Source organism: Orbilia oligospora (genome assembly GCF_000225545.1).
Source record: "Orbilia oligospora ATCC 24927 unplaced genomic scaffold scaffold00215, whole genome shotgun sequence".
NCBI classification, from domain to species: domain Eukaryota; kingdom Fungi; phylum Ascomycota; class Orbiliomycetes; order Orbiliales; family Orbiliaceae; genus Orbilia; species Orbilia oligospora.
In genome coordinates this window covers 42,784-65,670 of record NW_011645772.1, presented here as the reverse complement: position 1 = coordinate 65,670, position 22,887 = coordinate 42,784, and the positions used below count along the sequence as shown (strand labels likewise).

The 22,887-nt window shown below is 45.1% G+C and overlaps 6 protein-coding genes across 6 annotated transcripts; 2 read left to right on the top strand and 4 right to left on the bottom strand.

The window, feature by feature from the left end:
• Positions 1 to 1,105: 1,105 nt before the first annotated feature.
• On the top strand, positions 1,106 to 4,517 carry AOL_s00215g17 (uncharacterized protein; the record flags this gene model as incomplete). Its single annotated transcript, XM_011129219.1, has 4 exons — positions 1,106 to 1,633; positions 1,692 to 1,795; positions 1,851 to 3,910; positions 3,979 to 4,517. The coding sequence occupies 4 exons, from the start codon at positions 1,106 to 1,108 to the stop codon at positions 4,515 to 4,517; spliced, it is 3,231 nt and encodes a 1,076-aa protein (XP_011127521.1).
• An 875-nt stretch (positions 4,518 to 5,392) lies between these two features.
• On the bottom strand, positions 5,393 to 6,798 carry AOL_s00215g16 (uncharacterized protein; the record flags this gene model as incomplete). The annotated part of the gene is made up of 3 exons (XM_011129218.1): positions 5,393 to 5,635; positions 5,721 to 6,021; positions 6,176 to 6,798. 3 exons carry the CDS (start codon positions 6,796 to 6,798, stop codon positions 5,393 to 5,395), a joined length of 1,167 nt encoding a protein of 388 aa, XP_011127520.1.
• A 980-nt stretch (positions 6,799 to 7,778) lies between these two features.
• AOL_s00215g15 (uncharacterized protein) lies at positions 7,779 to 12,456 on the bottom strand (the record flags this gene model as incomplete). Its single annotated transcript, XM_011129217.1, has 3 exons — positions 7,779 to 10,445; positions 10,513 to 12,182; positions 12,291 to 12,456. The coding sequence occupies 3 exons, from the start codon at positions 12,454 to 12,456 to the stop codon at positions 7,779 to 7,781; spliced, it is 4,503 nt and encodes a 1,500-aa protein (XP_011127519.1).
• A 2,163-nt stretch (positions 12,457 to 14,619) lies between these two features.
• On the top strand, positions 14,620 to 18,199 carry AOL_s00215g14 (uncharacterized protein; the record flags this gene model as incomplete). Its single annotated transcript, XM_011129216.1, has 3 exons — positions 14,620 to 15,079; positions 15,141 to 17,134; positions 17,192 to 18,199. The coding sequence occupies 3 exons, from the start codon at positions 14,620 to 14,622 to the stop codon at positions 18,197 to 18,199; spliced, it is 3,462 nt and encodes a 1,153-aa protein (XP_011127518.1).
• Positions 18,200 to 18,580: 381 nt separating this feature from the next.
• Positions 18,581 to 19,700, bottom strand: AOL_s00215g13 (uncharacterized protein; the record flags this gene model as incomplete). Its single annotated transcript, XM_011129215.1, has 2 exons — positions 18,581 to 18,776; positions 18,871 to 19,700. The coding sequence occupies 2 exons, from the start codon at positions 19,698 to 19,700 to the stop codon at positions 18,581 to 18,583; spliced, it is 1,026 nt and encodes a 341-aa protein (XP_011127517.1).
• A 792-nt stretch (positions 19,701 to 20,492) lies between these two features.
• AOL_s00215g12 (uncharacterized protein) lies at positions 20,493 to 21,960 on the bottom strand (the record flags this gene model as incomplete). The annotated part of the gene is made up of 2 exons (XM_011129214.1): positions 20,493 to 21,436; positions 21,537 to 21,960. The coding sequence occupies 2 exons, from the start codon at positions 21,958 to 21,960 to the stop codon at positions 20,493 to 20,495; spliced, it is 1,368 nt and encodes a 455-aa protein (XP_011127516.1).
• Between the last annotated feature and the right edge of the window lie 927 nt (positions 21,961 to 22,887).

The following is a 22,887-nucleotide window of genomic DNA, read 5'->3' as shown; positions in this document are numbered from 1 at the left end:
CGTCAGGAGGATCCCAAGATTATCCCGATTACAGATTTAGAAAATTAGGATTAGATTGGGCAATTGAGTGGGCAAGCGGGGAAGTATTTTTAACGACCTGTTTTCTCGCATTTGCGTCCCTTGAATTGTCTACTTAACCTCTCGATCGAACTACGTACTACTCGAACTCTTTGATGCGATTTTAATACCTTCGGCGTCGACGTCTCCGAACCCCCAACAGTTTTTCAATATATAAAAAAACACCATTAGGTGGCCAGTGCTAACGGGTAGTTGGCTAAAAGTGCGCAGCTGGTTAAAAAGCCGCTGCCATCCATCAAACAGCCTTAACTGCTAACTGCTAACTGTACTGTCGCCCTCGCCGGTCCTGGACGGACACATCGATTGACAGTGCAGGAGTCTCGAATTCGATCCTAGTTCCGAACCACTCTCCTTTATATATACCTAGTCTCGGACCAAACTTTGCCCCGGAATTCCTTTAGCTTTAGGATCGCATATATATAAATGCCTAAGTAGTACTTAAGTATAAGTGTGTGTGTGTAATATCATAGTCGAAATACCCACATTCTTCCGAAATCCCTATCGACACGTATCAAAGCCGGCTTTTTGATACCTCGACTCCGAACCGGCCACTATACTGTACTGTCAGCAACTGTACTTTACTCTACTCGAAAGATTTAACGAAACTTGTGCGACACATCCCGCTGCTAGCTGCCCCATTTCTTCTGCTTCTGCTTCTGCTGCTGCTGCTGCTGCTCTAGTTTTGGGTTTGGCCTGTACGTCACCCGGCCCGTTAACGTTTGCACGCCTTGTCTCTCAGTTCTGCGACAACAGCTGTTATCAATCAAAGCGACAGCTGTAGCAACCTTAAATTCCGCCCGGAAACAGTCAAAACCCATCACACATCATCCATCATCTCCAAAGCCGAAATTTACACAACGACCTTAAAAAACAAAAATACAAAAAAATAACACCTACCTATCTCTGCTGAAGCCTTGTAGGGGAGATGATGCGAAGTGGGGAAGGGGCTAGATATCGACAGTAGAATTCCGATCTCCACCTCTCCTTCCGCCGCAGGCGACGTCTTCATCCCTACATTTGGCCCAACATGCCATTAGCTACCTCCGAAGCTTCTGGTTCGCCACCAGTCCTATCTACACTTCCGGCAGCTGCCGAGTATTCGTTACCAGCTCAAGCTCTAAATCAAGATGAAGAGCTGGACTCTACTCCTAGGCCAGAACCCGAGCTGTCCTCTTTACTACCTCCTGGTCCGGCTATTGGTAGTACCGATACGACAGCACCCACAAAATCTACCAGCGATGGCAATACCGCAACTCCGAATCTGGAAACAAAACTACAATCTGAAGATCAAGTACAGCCGTTACTGGATAGGTTGTTGTCGGCAATTAGTGGTGCATCAGAAACAACTTTGATAGCTGGTTTGTCGGTTATAGCTCTTGTCATGAGCACGGTATTTGGGAGGATCGGCCTGCTTCTGGTGGGCACGTTCTTGGGAGCTATGCTCCATGCTGCTCTACAGAATCAGAATGGCCTATTAGACGTTGTCAAGTCATTGGCTAAATCTAAAGACTCAATTCCAACAGAAAGAGAATCTAGTGATAATACCAAAGAACAGGTTTGTGGAGTTCTATTTAGGATCTCGGAAGCTAGGGTATCGGCTAATTCGTTGATAGAAGGCACAGGAAGATAATATTGTCGCCGACTTTTCGTCTTTGAACCCAAAGGTTGGGAGTGCATTGGACGAGCTCTGCAATGCCGTCGTTAAGGACTGTATCAAGTATGCATTCTCTGAAATTCTCACACTGATTTCTAATACATACTAACCGCAAAAGTTCATGGTATATGCCACTCATCCCGGACGACTCATCTTTTCCTGCAACATGCCACCACTACCTGGCCCAAACATTCCTTCGATTCTCCAAGCATATGAACAACAAGCGTCCGGCCGATGTTTTCTTCTGGTCGGTCATCAATATCTCGGGTACAATGACAACCTTCATGCAGGATCTTTCCCGGGCTTTAAGCGTAAACAGGGAGCTCAAAGCTGGTGTCCAGGCCTATACCTCAGCAAATCCGAAGTCAGATTTGGCCGAATTGGTACATCGGGGGCAGCAGGACAAGAAACTCAGAGAACTATCTTCGGATATTCTTCAACAATTTGCTCCTCGCGATTTGAAAAGTAGTGAACCCGTGGCATTGTTTCTCAAGAATATCATCCGGAGCGTTATTCTTTGGAACATGGTGGAAAAGTTCAGCGATCCGGATTTTATCAACGAGTGGATTATTCATTTTCTTGAGCAGAAGGAAAGCGCTGGTCCCACCAAGGAAGGTGTTGGTGCAGTACTTCAAGCCTTTGATAGAAGTGTCGCAGGCGCTGCTCAGGGAAGTTTGCCAAAAGTTTCGACTGTTATTCCGCAGGAGCCAAAGTCTGCGACTCAATCTCCGACAGCTAGGAAAGAAAACTCTCGACCAGCCCAGACGCAAACCAATGGTAGAAACGGCACAAATAGTATTAAGATTACCAACGGCACAAATGGAGTGAATAGTACAAACGGTACAAATGGAACTAATAGCCCATCGGCCGAGAGGCCTTTGAGAGTCCTGCCACTCGAAGTTATTCGAAACGGGAATATTTCGAACCGGAGCGAAAATGATTTTGAGGGTAGAAAGAGTTTGGAAATGCGGTCTGCTAGCCAAAATCAGAGCCCGGTTGATAGTCCGCCGCGTTCCCCGATTGAGATGCCCACCAAGAGGGCATCTTCAAGTGCTAGCTCCCACGCCAGTGTATCGGAACTTTCCATGACACCACAAAAAACTAGCTCCGAATCGAGTCGCAGCGGGATCTATCCGTCTCAGGCCGTTGAACAGACAAAGCCTTCCCCTGGCTTGGAGCTTCTCAATGGAAGAGTTACGGTAGTAGATACTGGCCCAACACCCGACCCAACAAGAACTTTGAGATCAAAGCCTAAGAACCAATTCATGATCCAGCTCGAACCTATGGCCTCAGCTGGGCGGATTGTCATGAGAACTTATCAGGACTTTGAAAATCTACATAATACTCTTTTTAGTGTTGCGAGGATTTCGGGTTGTGAGAAGTACATGATGGCTTTCTCGGAAGAGGGGCTACCAACTTGGAGGAATCGATCTATAGATGAAGTGGTTGCTATGTTGGAATTCTATCTTCGAATGGCACTCAGCGAAGAGCCCCTCGTGAAAACTGAGGCACTTTACAAGTTCTTCGAAAAAGACGAGGATAAGCGCGAGCGCGAAAAACAGCTTAAGCAGGAGGCACCAGCTACTCCTTGGCGCAGTAGCACCTCTCTCGAAAACATGGGAAAGAATCTTCTCGGTACTATTACGAAAGCTCCACAATCCGCTAGTGAGGGCGGAAAGGCCTTCTTTGGAGGAATTAAGAAAGCTCTAACTTCACAGACTTTGGCTCAATCACCATCAGACCGAACCGAGAACCGTCCCTTTGGTTTTATCTCTAACAACGCCTCCCGGGCAGCCTCTCGCGCTCGCTTGAATGAAGAAAATCCGGAAGCAATACTTCCTCCCGAAGACGACTCACTAGCGGAGCCTTTTACCGAAAACCGTGGAAGATTTAGCATTCAACTAACCCGCAGAACCACTAATCCGCCTCTCCCACCACGGAGATCCGCAAGTGTAGCGGCAAGGTCCTCAAATCTGTCGACTGTCAACGGAAGCGACGATGAGGATACACTAGCGCAATCCACTCCTTCTCTTCTTGAGAGGGATCCGGCGCTGGAGTCCGAAAATATCACGATGACGTTTGAAGAACCTCTTCCTCAGGAGTTGGATGGGATTTCCCTCCCCCCACCGCCCAGTGAAATCGACAACTACGACATGAAGTCCGAGCACGAAGATCTTGGTAAGTTCCGTGAGCTAGTTCTTCGGGTTTCTCCACGAGCATTCACTAACTTTGTTTATAAACGTTAGGCTACATGCCACATATCCCACCGGCCGCTGTCTTCGAGGGTATCACAGAAACTGAGACCCAGTATGTCTTGGAAATCATGTTCTCGATTATCAACGAGTTGTATGGTCTGTCGACTGCCTGGATGATTCGTCGCTCCTTCCTCAACATCGCGAAATCTGTGATACTACGACCTGGGAACTCGCAACTTGCCGGCATGCGCAACATGATTCAATCCGATGTATTAGAAGCCAATACCAAACCAGAGGTAATCGCGGATTACATCCGGCAAGTTCGTAAGAATGCACTACCAACACCAGTAGAAGCGAAGAAGTGGGAACAGACGAAGAAGCCACGAACCGATGAAGAGAAGGAAGAGTTAAGGCAGAGAGCGAGGGTTTTGTTGTCCGAGAGTTTGCCGCAGGGACTCACAGCACTATTGGGAGTGAATCAAACGAAAGAGGCGATGTATCAACTTTTTGATGCTTTACAAGAGAGAGATATTGCGAGGGGATTGTGGACGGCAATTCTTTGCGGGACTATGAAGTTCGTCTGCCAGTAGAAGGATATGAAGGAGGTTGGAGCGGCCGTATATACTTGGGCCGGGAGGATTCGAGATAAAAGATTATGGTTCCATTTTTCACATGCATATGCATGAAGCACTGATGCATTGGTCGGTTCTTAAGCGATGGCGTTTTTTTACCTTTTACGATGGGGGCTGGTTGAAGATAGACCTATTGTTTGGACTTCGAATTCAGGTGTGTCAAGAGTATTTAGACGCACGGGGTTTTTTAATGGAGTGTGTAAATATTTGAAGTACCTCCCGCCAGAATTCGGCGGAGGAAAAGTTGGAGTTCTGGTGCATCCTTTCTGCTTTGTTAACCACTGTACGCATAGGAAACTACCTTTTTTAAACTTTAGAACAGAAGAATGGGGAAATAAATGATTACTGTTTTTGTACTTTTTAGGAAGCAAAAGGTATTAATATCAATTGTGCTGGATTCTATAGATCTAGTTAACTAGTAGTAGTATAAATTCTTGGTTTTGGGGCTAGCTAACTATAGACATCGAACTCGCGTGAGCGTGCACGTGTAGCTAGGCTTTTATGATCCTCTAGGAGCATATGAGTGCTCGTTGTGAAGGGGGTTTTCCTCGTATTCACCATTTTGTATGTCGAAGTTGTGCAATCAAGCTCTCACAAAAAAAGACTTTTCATGCCATCAACTTAGATGCCCAAATCCACATACTTTTGTCGCACACACTGCGTATCGTCCCCCCTCGCTAATATGTAATAGATGCAATGCAATGCAAAATATGCAATCGCTTGCTGCTTCAGTATGTGATCTCTCAAAGACAAAAGTTTTGACCAGTTACGTGTGCGTGTGTCAAACAAACACACTCCCACCTCTGCCCCCCGCCCAACATTTTCTTTTGCTCCTAATCGGTCCTTCTCAACCAATTCATGACCGCCATGACTGCTTTCAAAGCATCGATTCGTCCGTCGACTTCAATCAGACTGTACCATTTTGATCGTCCGATTCTGCAACAACACCATTGTGGGTTCTTTTCCATGTATTCTTCGGATGGGAGTTGGCCTGTTCTGATGAATTTGATGTATGCTTGTGTTAAGAATACGTGTGAGACTGCGAGGTGGTGGTTGACGGATGAGAACAAGAAGAGCTGATTAACTCGTGTTAGCGGCCCCCATACTCCCAAAATCTGCGAGTGTAACAAAGATGTATAGATATAAAAAGGAAAAACTCACGTCATCACCACCAATTTCTTTATCCTTCCCAACAGCCTGGTATCTGACTTTCTTGTGCATCCCCGTCCTGGATCTCTCTTGACTCAGTGTTAAAAGTGCCAATAGTTCGTGAACTGCATCGGGTACGTCGTCTGTTTCTGTAAAACTATCCTCGTTACGGGTTTGTAGTATTGCTGCGGGTCCGAGGACTACTCCTTCTTTACGCTCTTGAATGGTGGGCGGTTGGCTATGGAGGTATAGATCCGCTTTGACTGAGAAGAGGGAACGGTTTGAGAGGAGCTTTGGAGGGTAACGTGGTGGGCTGTTTATTATCATTTCCCATTGGGGAGTTTTGGTTAGTATGGTTTTCTTGTCGGAATGAATCGAGCAGTGTATTCTGGGATAAAGTTCCAATCTCAAACGTCTGGATTGGAAGCTTAGGGAGTAAACTGAAGGAAGGAAGGGGGATTCCATACTATATCCTCATATCAAAACCCCAAGCTATCGGATCGATGAAATTTCTCAACAATTCTTCCCGATATTTCGCAGCACTTCTAGCCGCAGCACCGGCAGCACCACCATCCACGGGTATCCCATCTCCCGTCTTAACCTCCTTCTTATCCGCCGGATTTTCCGACGACAGAATCAATTCCACCATCTCCATCGCCTGAAAGAACTTATAAAAGTTCCCAATCTTAATATCCCTCCTCCGTCTCGCAATAAAATCATACGCATCCTGATTCTCCACTACAATCTCGTTCTTCCTCTGATTGAACGGACTATTCTCATCGCTATCGTTCTCGTTAGGGTGATATTTCGTGGGAACTATGGAGGATAATGGAAGGTCGTAGGTATAGCTGACATTGAGAAGTTGTAGATGCGACGGAAGTACGTCGGAGGGTTTTCGGAGAGTGGAGAACAGTTGGGTAATCGATTCTAGAGATGGGACCGTCGAAGGGGTATCTTGCGGAGGAGGAGTACAAAGTGGGATACACCGGGGATAGGTTATGGAGGTTAGACGGGCCTTTTTGATGGCGGGGTTACGCGGGGCGGATTTGTCCTTATCGGCAGGGATTAGGAGGTTCCAGTTTGCGAACATCTTGAATTTCTGTCTTTCTTTCTTAATTTCCTTTTATTATAACCTTTTTTCAAAAAATAGAAGTTTCCACCCTGGTACTAGCTCTTTTCAAGGTTGAACCTTTCCAGGGTAGAATGATGGGGAGTTTACGACGCGGGAGGGGATATCAGGAAGCCAGCCATGTGGATGTTGATTGTTGGGGAAGGATGTGGAAGGAAGGAATGTGCGTTGTCAATTGTTGGATTTTTCGTGGGGTGCGTGTGCTGTTTCTTTGGTGAGGAGTAGCTCGGGTAGAGTGACCCTCCTCAAAGACAGACCTCTCGAACCCGAACGTAAGAATGATTGAGAAAGAGAGGTATCCTGCTCGTGTGAGAAAGGGAAAGAGGAGAGAGAAAAGGGGGCACGCTTTAAATGTGATCAATTGGATTATCCGCTGTCACATTTACACCGTCCTCTTTTTGGATGTCTTTTAGAAAAAAACAAAAAAGTGAAGGGAGAAAAGAGAAAAACAGAGAGAGAAAACAGAGGGAAGAAGTATGTAATAGGAATGGGTGCTTCAGCAAAGAGGAGTAAGCAACCAAAGCAAGTTCAATCCGAAAGCAAAAGTCAAGGTCAATTGAAAAGGGAAGGGTGGAGCAAAGACCTGGTTTAATGCTGGCGTGAGCTAAACCTAGTTCGCGGCTGCCGTTCAAGCGGTCCCGCGTGCAGGGATTAGCTATCAAATTGTGGGTCCGTGGACCCGGGCTATGATACGATAATGAGGACGTTGCAAGCCAACAATATAATGGCTCTGTGGCTACGTAGTTTTAGTTGGAAGAGCTAGCTGCATGCCTTCATACACAATAAAGACAGAATGGGAACGTAAATTTAAAGGAGGGGTTAATATAGTATATTGTAGTTAAGCTTAGTGTTAACGTGTTATTCTTAGGGTTAAATTTACAAAACATTAAGGGGAAACGGTATCCCTTAGCTCTTATGCTCTCAATGCAGGCCACTGATTTTCATGATCTAGTTAATTCCTCAGCCAGTACTTTTAAGTCCAACCCCAATGTGTAGAACCCATAGGTCCTACCCGAATAAGAAACCACAATCGTTCCATCGCTGCCGCACTTGTAGTCATTATAACCGTATGTATCTGGAATCCAAACGATACGGTGGGCGCCAAAATAAAGCCAACCATCCCGGATATATAATTGTGCGTATTTGGGACGCAGCACCTCATCATTTTCGAGCTGCACCCGTTCAGCCACGCCCTTCTGTTGGTTGACTAAGAATTGTAGGTTCCCGACTATCAAGTAGGTCTCATTTTGTAATTGCTGAAGTAAAAGTGGACTCTGATTTGATGCCAGTTCTTTCTTGGCTAGATTTAGATCTAGATTTATCCTCGTCAACTGTTTCGTCTGCAAGTCGTACAAGCTCCAATATGCGGTTATATCCGTATCGAATAATTTAGAGTGATAAAAGGTCACTAAGCGACCATCTTCAGAAAACGTGGCGGCTCCCGAGTTGTATAAATAGTTAAACTTTACTTTTGAAGTTTCGCGATGGGATCGGGAGTGACTGAACCCCGTCTTGAGGTCAATATGGCCGGCTTTCTCGTTGTTCGAATACGCAACGACCGAGCTATCCGGTGAGAACGCAATAGCAGTTACATTATTGAAATCCTCGTCTAGCTCGTGTGAAGCAATCCTTCTTGGCAAAAGCCCATCAGAAAGATCGTAGACCTCGATAGTGTTCATTTTACGTGGAAAGACCGTATATGCTGCATATGCAACCATGTAGCCGTTCGAGCTAAATTGGATCGACGAAACCCTACCCATTGTCTTGACTGGGAGTATTTGCTGTAATATCTGGTCCTGAGTATCCCAAATATATAGCTTCCCTGCGTCTATATGCGTAGCTGCCCTACCGCGTACTGGAATAGCTAATTTGGGGATACAATCATTTCGCATTCCCTTGAAGACTTGGCCTCTAGTCTCTCCTTCCGCTTGTGCACGTGCTTCGGTGAAAGCACAAAGTTTGGAAATTGCGAAAGTCGGGCTGATTTCGTTGCTGTGCCTCGCCCCCCACATAGCAGGTAAACGAAGTAAGGAAGAAAGGGAGCGCTGAGCTTGGATAGGTCGAGGTGGCGATACCGAAGAATTTGAGTATTTTTTTAAGTCAAATAACAAGAGGCTGGCGGCACACCTGTCCGAGGAAATTGCTACCGTTGTCCTATCCGGAGACATTGTAGCACCCTTTAACGTTGTAAAAGCATCGCTTGGAAGCTTTAACTGAATAAGATCATCAGTAACGAGATCCCATATGAACCAGTCACGTATACGAGGATCCTCAGAATTTGCGGGTGAGGAAGCCAAGGCCCATCCGCTGCAAAGAGACACATGAGTTTCTATTCCCCCCACACATCGCTGATATCGGAGCCGGAGCGGCTTACTATCCCGATCAATATGGAAGATATAAATATCCAAATTCAGGCCAAAAATACCGCTGTTCGCATAGATGAAAGGTATGCTCTTTAAATCTGATGAGAAAAAAAGTTGGCGGGGTTGAAAGGGGATTTTAACAAAATTAGTGCGCTCCCTGGTCGAGAGTTTCCAGACCCCAAGTTTTGGTGTAGTTCCTGTCTCGTACCGAATCCAGTCGGGTACTATACCGTAGACGATCGCAATAAATTGATGATCATGCGAGAAGCATACGATCGGAGCTTGCAGTACCTCTAACTCCTTTTCTTGGAGCTTCTCGCTAGGTATATCGATCGTATATAACTTTGTAATCGGCTGCTTCGTAGTCCATATGCTGACTTCGGTGAAAGTCACAGTCGCAAATCTCTCGCTATCCGGCGAAACCACTAACGATAAAATGGAATTACTATGCTCGCTAGAGATTTCTTCGACGTTGCAAGTAGTATTGTAACTGTGGAATTTGTCATCGGTCTCAAGATATACGACGAGTCTTTTGTAGAACCCAACGCAATATTGACCGTTCGGAGCGAATATAAGCCTACCAGTGGTCTTTAGGAGTTGCAAGTCCACTAAATCCCCCCCAGTAAACATAATGTTTATCGGAGTCTCCCAGGCTTCGGATGCCAAATCAAGGACACGCAAAGTAATTCCTCTCCGGGGGCTAGGGCTTCCCTTTAAAGTCCCCCGGAGGGTGACCATGAGTTTTTCATCGTTTTTTGCAAACCTGATGCTGTCAACAGCGACTTCCCGACTTCGAATTTCACCCGAATTTTGAAAAATTTCCGGAGGTAGGTTCAAAGGATCCATAGAATAGGGTTCAAGAATTTGGGCACCAGAGACTATATCCCATACTTGAACATAGCCCCCCTTATATCCGGCCGCTATGTATCGATTACTTGAGGATAGAGCCATAGCAGCACTAGACACTGAATTTTCTATAATCCGGAAGCAGCGGCCCCAGTCTTCATCCACTAATGGCTTCGTCTTAATCCACGGGGGGATAGTCCAAGAGAAGTATCTCCTGATAGCACTTTTTGCCGGGCTGAACAAAACAGCAGAGTATATTTGAGTCGGCGTATCCTCGAAAAGGCTTTGATTGTAAGATATGAAAAGTTGGGCGTCCAATATTGTTTCAAGAAGAGTTCTATATAGGTTAGACTGCATCCCACTAGCATTTGAATCAGTGCCATCTCGTCTTTTTATATTCTACGACACAATATTAATATGAAAATCTAGAGGAACCGGGGCCCGGGGGCTACTAGTCTATACGTACCCCAAAGATCGTCCTAAGGTTGTCTAGTTGTATAATCCCGTTCGTGATTTTTTGCAGTATCCCAAGGGCCATTAACCAATTGAGTAAATCTCGCTGGAAGAACTGTAGAATTTCTTCTTGAAATTCTTTTGACTCTTCAGCCATCGGGATATTATGAGGTGCCCATCTCATTGTGACATATCCTTTAAGATGATTAGCCCAATGACAGCAAGCATAGTCCAACTGTCTGATAGCCGAAACGTCGGCGAGGGCAGCATCTGTAGCTACCCCAATCATTTTTTCGAGGTTTATCTTGTCCTTAATCTGACGACGACAATTGATATACATATTCCGGTGGTGGAACCATTTCCCGCTGTCACTCTCAGTTGGTGAGATTATTTGGAATACTGAAGAGTTCTGTTCCAAATACTCCTTAGCGGAGTAGTGAACGAAACATATAACATCTCCTTGGAACATTAGGAATGGGTTACACCGGACATAACTCCTAACGGTATTGATGTCGAGTTCCCTTTTAGTAACTCTCGCTATCGACCCTGTACTATCGGAAGTATGTTCAAGCAAGGCCACAAACTCTGCCAATACTAAAGGCCGAAAAGCCACTACCATTGTCCCTAGAATCGAGAATAGAATATCCTTATGCATGAACCTATTGGTTCGTAAGCCCCCCAATGCCTTGTCGTAAATTGCTGCCAGCCCGGGAGGTATATGTTCCAAGCGGTCAACTCCAGATATAGACCCTTCTTCGAGAGCCTCGCAAGCAAAATTAATCCATAAATAAGTTCCCTGAGCCTTTTCAAGCAATACTTCCGAGAGCCTCCTTTTTTGGTCGAGAGTAAATCGAGAATGGCTAAACGATGCCACTTTCCCCGATATGTACCTCGCTACCCCCTCGTTTACTTCCGGCCCATGTGCGGCAAAGTCGATTATTGAATGAACTTTGTCCTCCTCCAAGTCCGCTAGGAATATATCAACTTGAAGATTGTTGCGGTGCGATATCAGCCAGCGTATTTTCCGAGAGACGAATGTTGTTTTTTTAATCATTTGTAGCAGGTACTTTGGCTCTTTGCATTCGTCCAGGGCGTCGATGAAGAAGTAAACTTCTGGTAAGTGGTCGTCCCTTATCAGTTGCATGAGGACGTTCTGTAGAATTAGAAAAACATTCTCCGAGTCCCCTTCAAGTATTTTGCCTCCACTTTTGCGGTACGGTTCCTGGAGATACTTGACAAGTCCTTTATTCTTAGGCTGAGAAAGGATTTGGTACAGCAACTCCTTTGCAGCTGCTGCGGGACTACTCAACCGATCGTCTGTACCCTGGCATATATAATATGACATCACTGGGCCCTTTGTCTTCGAAAGCTCGTTTATTATTCCAATCATGGTCATAGTTTTCCCCATGCCTGGGCCTGCTGTAATGCAAAGAATCTGAGGTCTAGTATTGGGGAGCAAGGTTTCTGGTTGGGCAGTCTCAGATGAAGATCCCATAGTAGAAGGGATTTCTGGTGCCTCTTGCCTTTCCCTCTCTTGCTGTTCATCTTGAAGCCATAATTTGAAAGATTTGTTTTCAAAGATCCAAGCGAACGATTCTTCGACAAGCCTATCTCTTTGTTTTTCTTTTAAAATAAAGGCGTCGCGGTCGACAGAGTAGAGGTCTCGGACACATTTGCATTCGTCTAGTGTAAATCCATGCAGCCATATCCGCAATCGCGGGCACTTCGAGTCAGTGATGAGCAAGAACCTCTATCAAAGGCCAAAAATATAGGTCTATGGTTTGAATTTACCCTCTTCAGCGTCTTTTTTAGGTCCTAGGTTGATATTCCCCGCTTGGAACGTTTGGCTCCCTACGAATATGTTCCCATTATTCGTGAAGTGTGCCTCCTTGTCGACCAGAAATTCTGCAGGACCATGGGCGCTCTGTGCGGGCTGGTATACGAGGCTAGAAGCCATTGGTGAATTGACGGATCGAAATAATTAATGACTTGATCACATATATTTCTATAGCTAGGACCTAGGGGCTGTATGTATGGTCGTGAACGAACGATCATGAGTTAGTACCGGGAGTATTAAAAATGTGCACCGATATATGAAGATAAAGCTACCTAGGTGTATATATTATGAAAGAAAGATAGTTTTATCGATGGTCAGGACGGTGCGCCCATTTATGGGGTGCTAAGGGTATGTCAGGATATATATTAATGATACTTCGTCGATTGCATTGATGACCAGTCGAGTCGCGCGCTATGCTGTGATAAATTCAAACCCCTCTTTCAGGATCTCAGCGGTGCCATTTCGCAGCCTCGTACCCTACATTGGATATATAGTCGCGGCATATCTGCATCAAAGTTAACACCGGCCGGTTTACACGTCTGGGCTGCAGTACTGCCAGCCAATCATGGGGGATCTCCAACTCAGCCTTGCCTTGGCTGTTCATGAATTCACAGTTCAGTATGCATCTGCCATACAACTAAAACCTAAATCTCAATAACACAATTTAACCTAAACTCGATAGCTAGTATATCTGGCTATAAAAGGTTGTGTAGCCCTCATATACATAGAAGTCGTTTTGGGAAGGCTCTATTAAGGCCCTGTTCTTAATTGCCATTTGCCTACAGACCCAAGATATTGTATTAAAGCTTAAGTGTTGCATTTTTGGGGAGGCCCTGCTGTAGTAGCCTCGCCCCAGACTTAGTCTGGGGGACGCGCAGGAGCCGGGCCGCTAGTCTGGGGCCGGGCCGCTCGACTGCTAGTAGCTAAGTAGTCTGGGGGCCGTTGCGAACGCCAGGAAGCGACTTCCGGACTAATGTAAAAAAATACGTTTGAAACGTTAATGGATTCCGGTCAATCAAATTTCGTCGGTCATCTAGCAATTGCGTAGTTGAGTAAAAAGTGACAGGCTGGCCGCATACACGCATGACTAGATCTATAGATTAATCTGTGCGTAGATCCAAGTAACGTACCCCTACCTGAAATGGGTTCCCGGGTTTAGTTTACGAGGTAGTCTGGTGGAGCTCTATGTGCAACTTTACGAGGCAACTAAGTGCCCCAGCCATGAAATTAGTTAAAAGTTACATGTGCTTAAAGGTATTAGCCAATAGACAAGGATACAACTAACAATAAACGGTTCCACCTGTGTTATTTTGATCTTCAGGCATAATTTGATTTCATGGGAAGCTACAGATGCTATCAAAGGTTCCAAATGGTAGACCTGGGTACTTGATTGGCTCGCCGCAGCTGTTGTGCCGCCTCGGTACGGTTAGGCGCATAGCGCAAATAGCTTTGAGCGACATCTAGTATCGAATACAAGAATCTTCTGGCTGTGAGAACCGATTCTTTTCCCTCCATCCTCCCCCATCCTCTCTCTCTCTCTCTCTCTCTCTCTCTCTTTCATTATCAGAATACCCATCCGCACTTGCCTCCTTTTCTTCTCGCTCTTACATAGCTGGATACTCCAATCTTAGCCTTGCATTAAAACGCTTTGAATGAGACTGCTCCGATCCCTTTGAAGCTTTTTTTCTTTCTTTCAAAACAAGAACCAAAAGAAAACCAAAACCATTACGAGGAGAGGTATGCGTACAATCTAAGAACATGCATTGTATAAATCTTCGCGTCAGTTCTGATATCATGGTTTAGTCACAAGCCAATCAACCGACGAACCTCTAAGATGCTGCATCCAGAAACTTTCGACGGACACGGGTACTATTATCCCTTGGGAAATAGTCCCGCAATCAACCTCGTAGGATTTCTCCCACTAGAGATTGATGCCGAAATTCTCCTTTTGGGTTGTGGTGATGTTCGAAATATCTTATTCACCCTGTTCACTGAATCATCCGAAACTGCAAATAAAGGTACTATACTAATAACCCTGTGGAAACCTTTGGTTGTGTTTGGTCACTAGCTTGCTAATTGTGTTTCCAAATTCTGCAGTTCATCGAAAGTACCATTTCACTTGTTGTGATTTTGAAGGGGCAGTTATCGGTATAGTTTTCACCCTCTTTACTCTCCGAGCCTGGAATATGATTATGTAACGTAGCTGATCAGGAGGTGTACTGATGCATAGCTCGAAACATTCTGTTACTGGCTATGATCTTGAAAAATGAAGAAGCTTCAACCATGTGGCCAATCTATTACGACATCTTCATGTCAGAAACGTGCTCCCAGGCCCTCAAAAGCCACTTGGCCGAGCTTCTATCCGCATCTGAAGATATAGAATCATGGCTGAAGTCAGATCTGGGAAAAGTCCTCACTGTGGGTTCCAAGTACACCCTTGCTGTTGTCAGACGGCTCTGGAGTGCTTGGGCAAAAGGTTTAGACGAAAAGGGGAAAGGCCAACGTAGGAAATCCGTCGAAAGAGAATTGGCCAATATAGTTAAGGAAAGACATTCAAAAGGTTCCATTCTATCCGTAGCCCGGTCTGCTGGCCCCTTAACTATAGAAGTGATGAGAACATCGATGGATCACTTCAATCACTACTGGAAGCATGGTACCACAGATCATCATACGGAAAAGCCACCAGTCTCCAATCCAACGTTCTCATTGACGAAATATGGAAGGAAGTTTAGTGTTCACTACGGTTAGTTCCTACGATCTAAAGGCTACCCTAAAAGAACTCTGCTAAAATCGAAACCACATAGGAACAAACCCCCTGGCTGGGTTCCATCTCTCAACAGCCGTTGTCCCGTTTGGATCAAGGGACTTCCGGCCTATGAAAAATTCGTCGGATTTTACTCCATTGGTCAAGTGCGCTAAGGAAGAATTCAATCTTTGGTGCCAATCTTTCCGAAATGCCCAAAAGAATAATACCTTCACCATATGCTTCTTTGTCGATGAAGCCTTAGAGCTTTGTGGTAGTTTGAGTCCAAGAATCGATGCTACCGGGATAAAAGAAATCAACGAGAACAATGCAACCTCTAAAGGATACCTCCACAACCATCCTACCCAGTTCAATGTCATTGACATTTCCAACTTGATTGACCACGTCGGGACGTACAATATCTTACTCTCAATTCTGACATTGCTTCGAAAAGATCACATCAGCTACCTTAGCACCGAAACATTGCTCAAGCATGAATTCAACATCGATCGTGGCAATGAAGCTTTATACAACGTCTTCGGCGTCGATCCAGCTTCGGTCTTTGCTCTTCTCGGGATCACAGTTGTCGACTTTATGTGTGCCCAAACCAGTATTTCTCAGGTTAGCGAGCATCAATTGGAGGCATTCGCCGACGGTGAGCAAAGGCACGGCCGCCTTGTATGGAAGTGGATTCCTTCGTTTCAACCTGAAGGTTTGAACGAAGACTGTACATCAATCTCGCAAGAGCCAAAATTCTTATATGATGTGAAAAATATGGTAGATTTCTTAGCCGCAATCTATAAGAAACTATTCTCAATCGAGAACCATACGTGGTCGCTGCAACAAATGGAGGATTGCGTTAAAAAAAGAAAGCCTATCAACATACTACAGCACAATACCCGCATGACGTTCTCATTATTGCTGCAGAAGGCCAAGCGCCTCACATCTGCAACTGTAAACTGGAACGAACTCATGGAGAGACTTCTCCTATTCGTTACCCGTGATTGCGGATGCTTTATCGCCCCTTGTTTTGTTCAAGAGCAAGACGCTCTTAACCTTCTCCACAAAGTCAAAACCGCGGACTACTTGGATATACCTCCTAGTCTCGCCGCAACTAGATTCAGAAGCGTAAGGGGACATAGAACCAGCAAAATCAACTATGAGAGTGTTCTCACTTGCGTTACTCTATCCGTCCCCATCAACGCTTTCAACAAGCTCTCGATGCGAGACATGAAACAAGTCGGCACTCCTCAGCTCCAGTTGACGCTTTCATGCGGCGATCTGATGAACCATTTCTGTGCCATTCAACGCAAATTTGGAAATCTTGATGCGATAGACGGGACAGAACCCGGTGAAATATACTTCGAAAGAAACGCCCCAAAATTCAAAGAAGATCTTGACGGCTGGATGGGAACATCGTCTATTTTGTATAGCTGCATGGTTCCAACGTGGTTCTTGATGCTCATCGGTTGCAAAATCTCCCTAGATGTTGTTTCTAATCCCATGACGTCCCTTCTCATCACGGAGCTCGGTCCATTTATGAAACTCTTTGAAACCGACGTGGACGACCACAAAATTGTTCGACTTTCGACGATGTTTCCCTTGGCTAAGACCTTTCTTGGTGTCCCAACCGGCTTAAAAACGGCTAAGGATCTATATAATACCAGATTCGGGGCCTCAAGTACGCTAACGGGAGATACATCAAAGGTCGGGCCTACTCCCAAGCCATCTGGACTACAGCGCGAGTACACACTTCTCATGTTAGGAAGGACCCGCCGACTGGAACGCCAGCAAGCTTCCGGGCTCGGCCCCTTACCGGGATCCCTTGATTATGGGGCTCACCCAATGATTAGTCGCATTCTATACCGTTGGTCTGTTGAATCCGACCATTCTCTAGTCAAATTATTAGAAGATAAGGCAACGATATCGACTACGAGAGAAGGTTCCTCTGGGATCAGAGTTCATCTCGGTCCTAGTTCTAAACTAATCGTTTTCCCATTCCCGATTGGAGAGCCGATCAAACTGTCGGTAGCTAGAAAGTCAAAGTACATTGAGGTATGTGGTTCTATTGATCCGTGACTATACAGCTTGACTAAAAACAAACCTTTCTAGATCGACGCACCAATGTACAACGGCTTCATGGGAGCCCCCCTTTACTCTCAATTTCCCATTTTGATAGCAAACAAATCACTCCGCAGCATCGTTCCGTGGGGTATGCATCGAATCAATCTTGACAAATCACCAGCTGTTCTAATCGACCTTCTTAAACATGGTAAAAGTGGTTACGACTGGATCAGCTCGGCAGCTACGTTCTCCCTTTCTAGACAAGAACGCGCAAATATTAACTCTTGTACCCACAAGTACTTCGGAGATCTCATGTCAGAGATCAAGGAGACGATTCACATGATCATCATCCGCTACCTCGGAATCCAGGGGTTCCAGCATAGTTGTTTCGTCTTGAGTTGCGAAGGCGTCGGCGGCTACATGCTCATCTATGTCAAGGACATTCGTCTCGACCTTTCAGGTCAGAATATCACCGCAGACTGTGCCCTAGTTCCATTCGAGGATAACAGCTTGCCCCAAATCGCCCCAGACCTCGTCGATTTTCATCATGCACCGCTCAGATGCTCTCCTGAGGAATCAAAGGCCTGGTTGCAGATAGCACCCAACTTAGTCGAAAGATGTCGAACTTGGCAACATAAGCAAAGCTGTGAATACATCAAGTCTTCACGGATTCCACTCTCCGCTCCCGGTCTCAGAATAGGTGACCCTCCAATCTGTAATTGTGGAAAAGGGATCTTTCCAAAGACATTCTACGATGACCCAGTCATCAAACCTTTCTTACCCCATGCCACACGCGCTGCACTTGGTCTCTTGTTTCCACCACCCTATTCCAAGCAATTGCAAAACATGCGACATCTTATTTCCAAAACATCAGGTCTCAGTTTACCCAACATTCTCTCCGAAGAGCCAAAGAAAACAGGGTGTGCTCTTTGCGGAAAGGAGGAAGATGGCGACCGAAAGTTGAGGAAGTGCACCGCTTGTATGAATGTTGAGTACTGCAGTAAGGAATGTCAGAAGAAGGACTGGAAGGCACATAAAAAGACCCATGGGACTTAGAGCTGTAGAAGGAAACACTTGGTATTTCCCTTTCTTTTTTTCTTTCTGAGTGCTCACTTTATCGTTAAATTATCGAATACATGAGGCTGTATCAATTCAAATGATGGATTTATGAAATGGAAATGAAATATGTTCTTCAAGACCCCCTTCATCTAATCTAATTGCATTTAAGTTCTGCGTTGAACTGTTGTAAATCGATACCGCCAAGAAATTGACTCTTCAGGAAATCGCCCAAATCAGATGGCCCGAAAATGAAAACCACGCTCTCGTCACGACCTTCACGCTCATTTTATAAGCTTCAGACCCGGTATGCATCTATTTGTAAAGCAACCATGGTCAATGCCCACGAGGTAAGGTATAAGCAGTATTCGCTCATTAGTTCTACTTCAATTCAGCCAATCTCCTGGCAACTTCCAATATCCCCCCTTCATCGTGTCGAACCCACATATCGATCCAATCCTCCCCTTCCTCCAAATAATTAGACCCAGCTTCCACATCATCATCTTCTCTCGGCCTCTCAATGTAAATAGTCGTCAATCCACACGCTTTAGCTGCTCTCAAATCCCCGATGTGAGCTCTATATTGTATATCAACATCGATGTCAGCAAATCACACTTCCTAAAAGATCCACTCCTGCATGATATAAAGAAAGAAAAGAAAGCGTCACATACGCAACCATTGCAACTTTGCCCCTCTCCTTGAACCTCCATTTGTCTTCGTCCTCCTTCCCATCACCCCCTTTCTCCTCGATATACTCATCCCATTCCTCTTTCCCACCTACACCAAGCACTTCACACGACCCAACATAAACCTTAGACTCGGGTTTATAGGCCCTCCAAAGCTGAGCGCTCAATAGCACATCAAACACCACCCCACTATTCTTCTGCAAATCCACCAGTAGCCTCAAATTACCATTAGACAAAGTAGATACAATCGCCAACTCCCTCAACCCTTCAATACCAGGTTTTGAATCATCCCATGGTTTGAGAGAATGCCATACTCTGGATAACTCCTGAATTTCAGAAGAACTGAAAAGGTGGGACAAGGAGTATTTTTTCAAAAGCCCACGGAGGGATTGTAAATGGTGAGTATCCACTGTTGTATACGGTGGTTCAGAAGGGTCTGTAGCACGCGGGATGGATGGGGTTACATTATTCAATCCCACTTCTTCTTGGTTATCGTTGATATCAGGTGATTGAAGAGGAGACTTCGTACCACCGTGAGTCACGACAAAATCTTTGTAACTATCCCTCCATTCCTGAGCAAATTCTTTTGAGAATTTAGAAATTGCGTCAGGAGTTGAGAGATCTGGTTTGGATTTATTTTGAGAGGAGCCAGAAGAAGAAGAAGAAGGATGTGCGCCTATTGCGTCTAAGGAAGTAAGCTTCTGAGAAAGAAGTTGAGAAATTCGTGTAGAGACCGTCGTGCGCCAATCGTAGACTGTGCCGAAAACGTCAAAGACGAAAGCGGTAGGTAGAGTGTTAAGTGTCTTTGGCGCCATTTTTTACTTTAATATCTCAAAGCAAAGGTGTATTTGAGCGTTTGAATTAAATCTTGTGGGATATTCCGTGATAGGTATATATATATTCGTATGTGATATTAGATTTATCGGCGTAGTACCGAGACCTCGACTCCCTTCGACACAGCTAGCATCGGTGTATGTTCCGTACCGCGGGGAACAGCAGGATTTATAATACAAGAAAAAACCCCGCAGCCGAGGTAGTTAAAAGAGTATCACAGGCTGTGGTCCAACGTCATTCTACCTACCTATTAGCTCACGATTGTACAACCTTGGTGCCAGATCCAGATCAGATCAGATCCATTCCAGTCGTCCCCGATTCATACGGTGATAGACGCTTCAAAATACCACATGACAACACGCGAACGTATAGAACATCAGAACTACTTTTAAAGTACCTTGGATACGATGGATCGATCTTACGAATTACAACTAATTGTTATGAGAGGCTGGTTGTTAAATGATAGATCCGAACCGGAAGAATCCTCAAGTAGAAACATCTGTAAAGAAAACTAGAGTGGATATATCGATATAAATACCCGAGCTGACTCATTTTCAGTTGGCACAAGGCACGAAGAACACTCCCCTACCCATGCACACATATTCCAATTCCCTCCTCAACTTTTGCCCATGAGCGCTCCAATACATATAATCTTTCCAGCCTTTTCGGCATTACTACGATTGTGCTTCAAATCTGCCAGTTCTTTGGCCATAACTTATTGATACACTTGTCCCGCTTTTACGATAATTCCCCATCCTCCCCCAAGCAATACATCACAATCTCTTAGCAATAATACTCTCAAGCCGTCGCCTTGAATAATCCTCCAACCCAGTATTCCGCCTTAACAAAGCCTCCTCCAACCCCTCAGTGATCCTCTCCACCCCTTTCAACTCACACCGCTTAAGACCACAAACCCTCACATCCTCAATCAATACTTTATTCGGTGCAAACTCCTTTTCACACCGTCGAGTCTGCTGCCTATTATGTCTACACCTAACCCTCAGATACAGTACATTCTCAAACCCACACCTCGCAAACCTTCTGAACCACTCATGCGAGAATAAACCTTCATAGACAACTTTTTTACAACTCTCCGGTGGGGTAATAAAAAAAGATGGGTGGAAGAATTTACCCCGGATTTCGAGGCTTTGGAGCCTTTGAAGGGACTTGATGGTGTCTTTGAGTGTTATTAAGTGGTATATGAGATGTAATGATCTATACCGTCGACGATAAAACTCTTTGACTGTTGAGATGGAAAGAACCTTTAGACTAGACGTTCTGTTTAGAAGATTGGCGAGGGACTCTGCCGTTTGGGTATCAAGTTGACTCTGATCGTTCGATATGGGTCCACCATTCGCATCACTCCATGAGCCTGAGTCATAGTCATTAATGGGGTTGGCATTGCCGCCATCATCGTCGCCATCACCATCTTCGTAAGCTCCGTAACTTCCTTGGTTTTCAAAGAATCTAAAATTTTCTGTTCTAGGAGGGTCAAAGTACGGTCGTCTGGGGGCTGTGATCGTCCAATCCATTTCTAAATAGAGAGTTGTAATGTTCTGTAACGGAAGGGTGTACAGGTGCATAACTGCATGTGCGTTATGAACTGTCGTGACCGCGAGAGAGAAGTCTTCTGGGCCTTTCTTGAGGGAGTATTCCCTGATCTTTTTTAGGAAAGTTACTCCATCTTGTGTCGGTCTGTTAGGGTTATCGATACGATCTTCCTCCCCAGTAGTCGTTAGTACATGTACTTACCAAATATATATATGATATGAAAAGTAAAGGAAGCAAAGAACGATAATAACCAAAAAAATACATACCATTAAAATACGACAATTCAACTCCCTCAAGCTCCAACCCCCCATCATCCAATAGCCGTATAACCTCAGCACACAACCCACTTCTAACAAACCCTCCACCACCTCCTCCCAAAGATCCCCGATGTAGTCGTAGAACCCGAGTATACTTCAACCCACTCCCCCCCACCCCTCGATTTTTTATAGCTTTCAATATCATACCACAGACTAATTTACACCGTTCACCATCCTCCGAAGCATGGACTCGATAAAGTCGTAAGTCCGTCCAAAGATGTTTATAACATACCGGATAGAATGATTTACACGTAAGAAGGAGGGAGAATGTATCCTGTGGAGTTAGGTAGGAGAGGATCTCGTAAAGGAGTTCGGGGATTGTGCCGATGGTTTTGAGGGAGGCCGTGATATTGTTGTGGTTAGCCATATGCATAATTCCGAATATATAGGTGGAAGAGCTCTATAGATTTTAGAGGAGCATATGAAGCTTCGAAGTTATAAATTTTATTATTTTGGGCGTTCTGTATGATATTTTGAAGTTCACTGTCTACGACAGGTCCATTTTCCGCCTTTTTAAAGTTGTTGAGAAATGACGAGCGATAGAAGCGAGGTAAATACAGCCCCGTGCACGCAGTTAAGGAGCTGTCATTGGTTGTTCCAGGGCCTATACACAAATTCCAGGAGGCTGTGAGTTTTCATCAACAGCCTAGCTAGAAACCCCACCCAGCCAGAGGCTGGAAGTGCGTGCTTATCTGAGTCTACAAGATACAAGTCTAGTCATCTCGAAGATTGGGAATATAGACCTTCATACAAAAAGTCACGTTCGCATAATAAAACATCTTTATCATATTCAATCATTCATTCATTCATTCATTCCGATTCACCACCGTCATGACAGGGTATCCGATTTCTCTCCTCTACTGAAGCAAGTTATACAACCGCAGGTGTAAAAAAAAAAGTGATGTAGTAAAGTCTTATAGTCAGGGCGGATAGAAGCGGCGTAGCTTAACCCGAGCGTTTTTTTGAGTATACCCTCCAACAAACCGTGGAAGCTGTATATAATAAAGTAAAGCGACGTAATTAATAATAGGAAGAAATAACCCGAACGCCGAAGGCATGACAGAGAGTGAGGAAAGGGAGGATGGTGATGATGATGATGATAAGGCGTAACACCACCACCACGACAATAGTAGCAGTGTTCGTGTGTAAAAAAGTGTACAGCTCAACAGGATATACAGAGAAATCGAATTGAGTAATATGAGGAGTAACGGCAAGCGCCTCAAATCCAAAATACTTGGACGAGGTTGCCGGTGAGAAACGAGGATTGCGGGTAAAAAAAGTGCGGTAACAATCAATTGCT